This window comes from Poromitra crassiceps (assembly GCF_964638095.1).
Source record: "Poromitra crassiceps genome assembly, chromosome: 7".
In the NCBI taxonomy this organism is placed as follows: Eukaryota; Metazoa; Chordata; class Actinopteri; order Beryciformes; family Melamphaidae; genus Poromitra; species Poromitra crassiceps.
The window spans coordinates 30,755,761-30,765,760 of record NC_139628.1 but is presented as its reverse complement, the minus strand read 5'-3'; the positions used below and the strand labels follow the sequence as shown (position 1 = coordinate 30,765,760).

The window sequence follows — 10,000 nt, the reverse complement described above, 5'->3', positions numbered from 1 at the left end:
GACAGACAGACAGAGAGACAGAGGCACAGACAGAGAGACAGACAGACAGAGAGGGGCAACAAAGGTGAGCCAGAGGACAGCATCTAATCTAATCTGTATAGTGCACAATATTCAGAGAAGATCCAACAAACAGTTACAGTATTAGATTTCACTGTTTAATTCCATTTAATTCGCAGTCAAACTTACCGCTGTAAGTGAATGCCCACAGTGAAAACTCAAAAGAAGAATGAAAACAACACAAACTGGACAAAGTTCTTTTAGGGGAAATATGACGATGATGACATGGAGACCGGGACAAGTGGACAGGTTGGGGGCCTCAATGAGGAGCAAACCAATCCCAGCCATCCCACCACCCTAACACTAATCCTAACCCACCCCGGCCATGGCTCGGCTCAAGCCCCAGAGAACGCTCACTTTGTTGGGCTTGGAACGGTGATGAATCAGCCTCTCTGGATGGATGGATGATCCAGATGGTTGTAGTCCCAACAATTACTACAGTGGTCCTCAATCACGGTCCTTGGGACTCAGAGCACTGCTGGTTTTCTATAATACCAACTAGTTAATTGCATTCACCTTGTATCCTAGATGTGAATCACTCCCTAATTAGATCAAATGGAAACAGGATTGAAGGCTACTGTTACTGTACTGTTACTGTACTGGTGATTTTCACCTGCACTGGCCAGGTTACCCCATCCATATGTTCTAATGTGAACCTTAAGTTACCATGGACACCCAGGCCAGTAAATGGACACTCACAGAGGCCATTTACACCTGGCCCTAACATGCGTTTTCTGTGATCAGATTGCAATCGGATAGTGCTTGACCACATTAGCTTGATTTCATTTACACCTGGTGTTAGCATGCGCAATCTGATCACCCAAAACAGGTGTCCTCTCAATCCGCATACAGTTGCTGTATGCGGATTGAGAGGACACATTGCATTTACACTTGTGTTCAATGTGGTCACACAATGCATCCCTGACCACCTCCGGAGGTGGTTTGGCCGATCAGATCGCAATCCATCCTCAATGTGCCTTGGGGGTGTTTACACCCGTACTTTCATGTGGTCAAGCACTATCCAATTGCAATCTGATCACAGAAAACACATGTTAGTGCCAGGTGTAAATGGCCTCACATTTCCCTCATACAATATTGTCATACAAACATATCTAGAAAAGGACACTGGCTGATCTGAATAAGCGATTGAGGACTCTTCTGAGATGCATCAGTTTCAAACACGTAGGGTGTGTATCTTTAACAGCTGACACTTTTAATGAATGACTTTCAATCAGGTATGGTCCTCCTACTACAGGACACTTCGGCAGGACATGTAGCTGTGGATGGACACAGTCTAGCAGGGATCAAACCTGTGGCCTTTTCATTACGGGACAGTTTCTCAAAGGGCAGGCCACCCTGCGCGGCACCAGAACCCGAAGGCCGTGAGAAGAGGTGCGCTATCCAACAAACCTGAATTCCTTTGTCTGCTTTGGGAAAACCCACAACCTCCACAACGCCATTGATCATTGGCTGGCCGGGGTCGCCGGGCAAGCCCACGTCGCCCTGGATCCCGTAACCAAGGAAGAGAGAGCTGTTCTACACTGAACACCATGGCAACGAGTGGAGGGCGGAGCAAGGGGCATTGAGGAAGAAGGGGGAAGTTGGCGGACGACGTCGGGTGGCGTTTTTGGACGCGAAGGGAGTGAGAGGCGTGACTGTTGATCGGAGGACAGACTGTATGTGTGTGTGTGTGTGTGTGTGTGTGTGTGTGTGTGACCCTTGGAGGGACTGTGGTGTGCAGCAAGGCGAGGAGTGAATGGAGTTGGGACAGGACAGGTAGGGTGACTATGACAGGTTGGTCCTCAAGGCCTTACTCAATGGGCGGAGCCAAAGAACCACAGTACGGTGGCTGTGAAGTGACAATCACAACGACAAATAGGAAAACACAACAAAAAAAATTAAAATGGCAAATAGGAAATCACAACAACAAATCACAAACCACACATTTTTTTAGTAGCAAGAGCGCTAAGCTCACCTCCCTTCTTACCCCTTGCCTTTTTCCGCTCGGCTTTTACCAAACACTACTCAGCCAGAAAAAGTCAACCAGGTTGTTTGGCTCCGCCCAATACGGTTTGACTCAACCAATGAGATTATTTCTCTCCTCAGAGCAGCTCAACTAAAAAACTTAACGATGAAAGGAAAAGTTGGTGAGCTTAAACCAACCTCTCCCCCTCGACTCCTCCCTCCCTGCACCGTCACCTCCACCCCTCCACCTCGACTCCTCCCTCCCTGCAACCTCACCTCCACCCCTCCATCTGTATACAGTTTGCTGCAATCACTGCTCTCCTTCCCCTGTGACCTTGTTGTCTTTATGCTTTGTGACACTGGACAACCTCTTCTCCCGTGCGTGTGTGTTGAGGGGTGGTATGTAGGATATGACAAGCCATTTTAATATTTAATAACTAGCTGGATATGGAGGCCTATAGCATACCATTAGAATGATGTAGATAATATCTTGAATGAAGATTCAGATGAGTCATAATGTAATTACGATAGTCAGGTATGACCACTGATGCTTCTTTTTATCACCTTTATCTATAGCCACTGCCCCTGTGTGTGTGTGTGTGTGTGTGTGTGTGTGTGTGTGTGTGTGTGTGTGTGTGTGTGTGTGTGTGTGTGCGTGTGTGTGTGTGTGTGTGCGCGTGTGTGAGTGTGCGTGTGCATGTGTGTGCGTGTGTGTTGTAGAGGTTCTGCAAACCTCTGCTCCTTGCCTTCCCTGCTGTGTTACCTTATCTCCTTTGTAGATAGTGAGAATGTGCGGGCCTATTAGCCCGCGTCCGTCGTCAATAGAGCTCGCCGGGCCTCTGGGTCCCGGGAGACCCACGTCGCCCTGAATACACACAACACACCGTTAGCCAACGAGGAAGGAGGAGGGGAGAAACAGGAAGGGGCAAAGAAGGAAGAGGTAGGAAGGAAGTGAGTGGAGGAAGGATAGAAGAGGGGAGAGGAAAGAAAAAGAAAAAACTAGAAATAACCACCTCGTGGTTGTACGCCTCCGCCAACAAGTCAAGTTGCAGTCTACATCCATGTCTGTCCAGACTCAATAAATATATGTAGTGAAGACCGAAGGAATTTAATAAATGATATTAAGGGTATTTTGGGGCGAAATAGAAGTTACCACATAATGACATGTATGTGTTTTTCTCTCTCTCTCTTGTATGATCTACTCATGAGGGGAGAGGACTCTGTGTAATACAACACTCTTATCACACACTGGATGAGAATCAGGAAATAGTGTGGACCTGGTACTGTAGGCAGGATTGTTTTGTGAGGTCACAGTGAACTTGACCTTTGACCCACCAAATTGTAATCAGTTCATCCTTGAGTCTTTGTGCCAAATTTGAAGAAATTAAGATAATCGCGTTGGCGGGAATGGGATGGATGGACGGACGACGGACGGACAACCCGAAAACACGCCTCCGGCCACGACGCGGTCGGAGGCATAATAAGGAAGAGACGGCAGAAAAGACAAAGGAAAGAGAAGATAGTATCAAAGGAAAATAAAGGAAAAAAAGGAAAAATCCAGAAAATGGGAAACGATGAACAACAAAACATAAAAGTGAGTGAGAGACAGAAAGAGATGCGTTTATTAAAAAGGAGGAAATGTTGAGAAAGCAATGAGCAAAGGTCAGGATAACCACAAGACAGGTAGATAGAGAGGGGTAGAGACATGAAAAGAAAGGGATGACAAGGGAGAGTGATGAGAGAGAGCTTGAAAGAGTGATATATATATATATATATATATTTATACCATGGTCTGGGTGAATACTCGATTCTGATTGGCTGCAGAGTGTCCATTAAAAAGTGATAATGTACAGTTGGTAAAGTCGTTCAGCCAGTCTGTTCACCATTCATATCAATGCGCCATAGTTTCAACAGTGTTATCAAGAGAGCAGTTTGAGCTCTATACCCCCGTTAAGGGTTAATATGGCACTTTTGTAAGTTGAGAAAAAAAATTAGTCGGTCAAAGTAAGTATTTAAATCACCCCTGTGTGCTCAGTTTATCAAAAATAACTCTTATTTACAATTTTGATTTTCGTTTCGGAGATTTCCCTCCCCTGACAGAAGCCGGCTCTGAGCCATTAAGTGACGCGCGTGCCTCTGCAAGCTGAGCGGGGGCGAGCTGCGCCCTGCGGGGGCGAGCCGAAATGGAGGCAGAATCCCGACTGTAACAAAACTGCCCTCTGAACACGTGTGAGCATCATGTCCCATGTTGCGGTCTGAGCGAGGGGACTATTTTCTCTGCGGTTCTTAAATCATCTCCAAGGTTATGAAAACTAAATTTTGATTGCAAAACACATGAAAATATAAATGAATGGTCTTGTTTTGTTGGCAAGTGACCATGGTATAAGCGGGTTAATGCACTTCGAGGTGTCCATTATCACTTTTTAAGGGACTTCGCGGAAGCAACCGGTCCTCGGCGCCTCGCGTCGTCCCTTAAAAAGTGATAATGGACACTTCGTCGTGCATTAACCCTTACATATATATATATATATATATATATATACAGTATATGGAGAAAAAATAGACAGGAAGAGCACGAAGGTAATCAGGAAGGTGATGCAGTGAGCGAGAGAAAGAGACATGATAGGTGAGAGAGAGAGAGAGAAAGAGACATGATGGGTGAGAGAGAGGAGAGAGAGAGAGAGAGAGAGAGAGAGAGAGAGAGAGAGAGAGAGAGAGAGCGCTCTGGGCTACTTTATCTTGATTTCCTTTATAATCAATAACAATTAGGAGACCTGATTTTCTGCAGCCAAAAGGCAACAAAATGTTGCAGATTTAACAGAGATATCACTTTAATTTGGTCTTCAATGTATTCCAACAGGCTAATAGTAAATCCAGCTGTTTCCGCATTCATGCACAAGCCTGCATTTGTTTTGAGTGTAGTGTTTGAGGGTTTGGTTGAGCATAACATGCATGCAATGCAATGTGAGGAAGAGGGCGGTTCAATTGGGTGTTAGTAGTCTCATCTGATTGGTCAAATAGAATGGAATGGGTGGGTGGGGGTAAGGAGGGGAGGGGCGACGGGCCAATGAACTACAACCCCCAAAGTTCACCACCAGACGTCCCAACGATGGTCAAGGGGGGAGAGCAACACAGGAAGTAGGAGCAAGTGATTCCAGCACCCCATCACAGTCCACAGAATGCCTCCGAATACACAGCTCAGAGATTTGAGGAAAAACATAAAAATCTTAAGGAGAATTTTGATATGTAATTACATCGAAGGCCGTATGGTCTGGCCATGTTTGGTACTTTTTCCCAGATTGCTGCCCTATTTTGGATGCGTTTTATTCCAAAATGGCATATTTTATGTACTTCGATTTTGGAAAAATACATGATGTAAAATCTCTGAACTGTCATTCAACAGTAAAGGAAACAGGTGTGTAATGCCACTGGCCAACTCACCAATCGGGTTTGAACTCAATTCTGGAATTGGGGAAACTCAAAGTCCCAAAAATCTTATCAAATCAATCTGAATGGGAATTAGGGCTCAAAACTGTGCTGCTTGCATAGTCATCCCAATTGGATTTGGAATTGGGAGACAAATGCAGTTAAACACACAATTGAGACAATTGTAATTTGAATCAGGGATTCAATGCAGTAACAAAGACCATTTCGAATTTGTAGTCGTCCCAAATGAACATTTCAATCCAAATTGGTAGCTGACGTAAAAACCCTTATTGGCGAGTCGGTGAGTTTGTGACCAGTCTCAGTGGCAGAACAGTTCATTAAAAGAACAAACCAGACTGAATCAAGACTCAGTGGCGGGTATATGTGATTATGTTTATCATTCAGAAAACAAACAGTGCATTGAGGTAGTTGTGTAAATAGGATGGTTGGGGGAGAGTGATGAAGGGATGAGGGGAGGAGTTAAGGAGAGAGGGAAGGAAGTAGGGAGGGTAAAGGAGGAGTGAATGAAGGAGGTGAAAGTGGAGGAGGAGGGGGGAGGGGGTTGGACGGAAGAGGTGCAGGTTGGATCAAGCCACCACCGGGATTTGAACATGCACAGTATTATGTCCAACCAATACATATTAGACGTACACACAGATGCTCATGCACGCACGCACGCACGCTCGCTCGCTCACTCACTCACTCACCCACTCACTCACTCACTCACTCACTCACTCACTCCCAGGAGCAGCTAGAGTACAAGAAGCCTGCTGTTTTGATTGGCTAGTCGATGCGTATGGAGACAAAAAGAGAGAAAGCGTATAATCGTGACATAATTTATGCTGCAAAACACTTCTTTATTGAATACAAACTCAGCTCATAAGGGCAGAGACATTGTGTTATTGCATCCAATTCTAAGGAAAAGCGTTGTCAATTCTACGCTTGCACTTGTATTGGAATCCATCTCAAACCAGCAACTGAGATGATGCTATGGAGATAAAGTATCCTCAGTCTCACACACAGGTTGATTTCATACAGAAACAGTAGGCTATATAATATGTGTATACATACAGGACAGTATGTGTATGTGTGTGTCACAAACCGCCACCAACCAGATTTTGTTATAATATAGGAAAGGAAAGCCACCGTCAAAAAGACCAATATAATTTAAATATAATTATCATTTAAATATACTCAGAATGAGTTTGGCTGGTGAAATAGTGAAAGCGGCTGGATAACTGTGGCTGGAAGTTAATTTCCCACCCTGGTTATATAATGCAGTCTCTTCTACTGTTTATCGAGTAAGAGAACAGAAAACGAAATGAGTGACTGGGAAAACAGTGAGGAAGTGTTTGAATAAGTCAATTACATTTGAATAATTTGTGCAATATAAAATACATCGTGAATTAATAAATTAATATCTACATCAATATCTAACATTAAATCAGTTGAGATGATCACTGGCCTTTCAAGTCAGTCCTACATACACAAGCCTACGGTCCTGTTTACACTGGTTCCAAGTGTGGCTTTGGGATTTAGATTTAGATATTTAGATGCACATATCCATTGGGAGACGGGTATCATTAACAAAATTTAATTTAATAATTCAAATCTAATATCAGTCCTAAAACTATACTTACTGATACTGATGCATTACCTTCATTTGCTGAATGAAGACACATTTTATTATGCAACACAGTAACAGTTTTACATGCTGTTCTTATAAGTTATCATGGTACGTGTCTAACAGTTTGAACATTTTCAATACTTTTTGATACCTTTAAAGCAGTATTGATGATGATTACATATTCGTAGATAGAGTATTGCTTGTCGATACCCGGTCCTACCTCCATGGCTAGCAGGCCGAATACATATGAAATGTAAATTCCTGAGAAAACTCATTTTAGATCAATTCACATAGGCACACTTACACCCAGAGTGAACCGTGTGTGTGTGTGTGTGTGTGTGTGTGTGTGTGTGTGTGTGTGTGTGTGTGTGTGTGTGTGTGTGTGTGTGTGTGTGTGTGTGTGTGTGTGTGTGTGTGTGTGTGAGAGAGAGAGAATAAAACTCTACAGACAAAAGGGTCTGTGTGTGTGTTTCTTCAGTACCTTGTCTCCTGGCTCTCCTTGGAATTCGCCACTAGTGGTCCCCTAAAGACAACAGCGGTTAACAAAATGCATTTTTGAGGATGACAGACAAGAAGAAGAATGATATCAACATCAATATTGAACTGTACTGAAAATGACCACAGTCCAGCCTGAAGGTTCCACTGCCACCATACAGTAGAGTAGCTTCTACATTATTATATTCTTTAAAGTACTTACCATTGGCCCTGGGGGGCCGGGACGTCCAGGCGGGCCCTGAGAACAGAGGGCAAATTTAGAGAACGGAATCAAAACAAAATCAGAAGCAAAAACTGAATCTAGATTGGAATCATAATCCAAAATCATTCAAACAGAATCTGACTATTTAATGTATGATTTTCACAGATAATTAAAATGAAAGAGAGAGAGAGAGAGACAGAGACAGAAACATGTAAAATCTACATGATGCAAGAAACCATCTTTAAACTCCTTATGATGAAAAAGAGAGTGGAAAATGTATATTAGTATTAATAGATGGATATAAAGATTCATCTCTGTAGAAATAGTAATGCAGTAACTCACATCAACGTAATAACTTAACTCTAAATGGGTCATAAATGCAATAAACCCTGCTTATGTAATAAATTATATTGTATTCTTCTTACATTAGCCAGTAATTACTAGCACTTCAAAAGAGGGTGTAAATAAAATTTAAATTACGATATAAGAATAACTTTGAGTAATAATCGAATGACTTGATTTATTACATTTTTCTTATTCTTATGATTGTGTCATTACATTATGTTATTATTGTATCATCAATTAAAATGTCATCAATTACAAAACCTTTATGAAGCAATAAACACAGCTTAAAGGAACACTCTGCCCATTTTCATCCAGCTTTGTATCATTAGAACATCAGTAGTGTATATCAGAAAACTGTAAACTGTTTTGAAGTCTGTCATTTAATTTGACAGTTATTGAGTGTTAAATAACACAGTGTTAAATCAACTTTCAAACTGTAAACGGTTTTGAAGTCATTCATCTAGTTTGACAGTTATTGAGAGTTGATTTGAGTTAATGAGTTATTAATTTGAGTTAGTGTGGACCAGTGACATCACTGGTCCACACTAACTCAAATTAATAACTCATTAACTCAAATCAACTTTCAAACTGTAAACGGTTTTGAAGTCATTAATCTAGTTTGACAGTTATTGAGAGTTGATTTGAGTTAATGAGTTATTAATTTAAGTTAGTGTGGACCAGTGATGTCACTGGTCCACACTTTAACACTCAATAACTGTCAAATTAAATGACAGACTTCAAAACAGTTTACAGTTTTCTGATATACTACTGATGTTCTAATGATACAAAGCTGGTTGAAAATTGGCGGAGTGTTCCTTTAAGTAAGGTCCAGCAATTTATTACATTAACAGGTTTTTATTGTATTTTCAACTCCTTTAAAGGGACATTTTGTCACAGTGTGACAAGTTACAGTTGCTACATTCCCTAAAATCGTTCCCTGGAGCAAAGCATAAACAGTAATAAACCAAAATTGAGAAGCCACTGAATGCTATACCAAGACATTAGGAGTATTAAAAGTGTACGTACAGCATAACCTTCAGGACCCCTGGGACCTGAGAAACCAACTGGACCATCTGGACCTCTGACGCCCTGCAAGAACCAAGCAGAACCAGGTCAGAACCACAGAGAACACAGAGCTGTCGTCATGGTTACGATGCATTTTCCTTTCTACAACTGAAGCTGAGTGACTTTCATTCATAAATAATAAGATATCCACTGCTTGAAAAATGGGACACCCTCCCTCTCTCAATCATCTCAAAACGACTGCTAGCATGAAAGTAAGGCACATTATGGGTTAGCTACTGTTAAAATTAGGACATTATACATTTTCCATTTCAAATAAGGTATTTTATCTAAATCTGTTTGGTTATGAGTGTGTTTTATATCAAATTATTTCAACAAATGTTGAAATAATCTAAAATATTGCTACTGGATGAGGCAAAAAAGCTTACAGGCTGACCGTCCAGTCCTGGTAAACCTGGTAATGCCTGGAAGAGAGAAGAGAAGAGGAAAGTTATTTTATTTCATATCTAGATGATAGTGCACTTTGTTGATAGACCCTTAAAGAATGGCTTTCAAATGCTGAAAAAAGACAACACACTCTTCGTGAATAAAATGACAAGCCTTAACCCATTGGCTTGTATTGCAGACAGGATGAAAAAACATGTTCCAGCATCAAACATCATGGAAACATTATTTTACCCATTGGGCCAACTCACTTAAAAGCATAAAAAGCAAGTCACTAGTAGTTTTATTCTTTAATGGGGCCATCATTGCTAATATGATGCTAATTTACTGTATAGGCTACTGTACTGTTGATCAAAGCATCCATAATGGCATATGTGAAATTAAAGGGATACTGTGATATTTCAAATTTACTTTTT

At 41.7% G+C, this 10,000-nt stretch overlaps 1 protein-coding gene across 2 annotated transcripts in view; it reads right to left on the bottom strand.

Annotated features, from left to right (window-relative positions):
- col4a6 (collagen, type IV, alpha 6) overlaps positions 1-10,000 on the bottom strand; it is a 223,806-nt gene that overhangs the window by 43,407 nt on the left and 170,399 nt on the right. For both annotated transcript variants that reach the window (XM_083639806.1, XM_083639807.1), the window contains exons 9-13: positions 9,569-9,604; positions 9,144-9,206; positions 7,773-7,808; positions 7,557-7,598; positions 2,786-2,887 (exon numbers count right to left, since the gene is read on the bottom strand). In XM_083639806.1, coding sequence (XP_083495932.1) covers positions 2,786-2,887; positions 7,557-7,598; positions 7,773-7,808; positions 9,144-9,206; positions 9,569-9,604 — 279 coding nt within the window. The remainder of the gene's footprint in view (positions 1-2,785; positions 2,888-7,556; positions 7,599-7,772; positions 7,809-9,143; positions 9,207-9,568; positions 9,605-10,000) is intronic.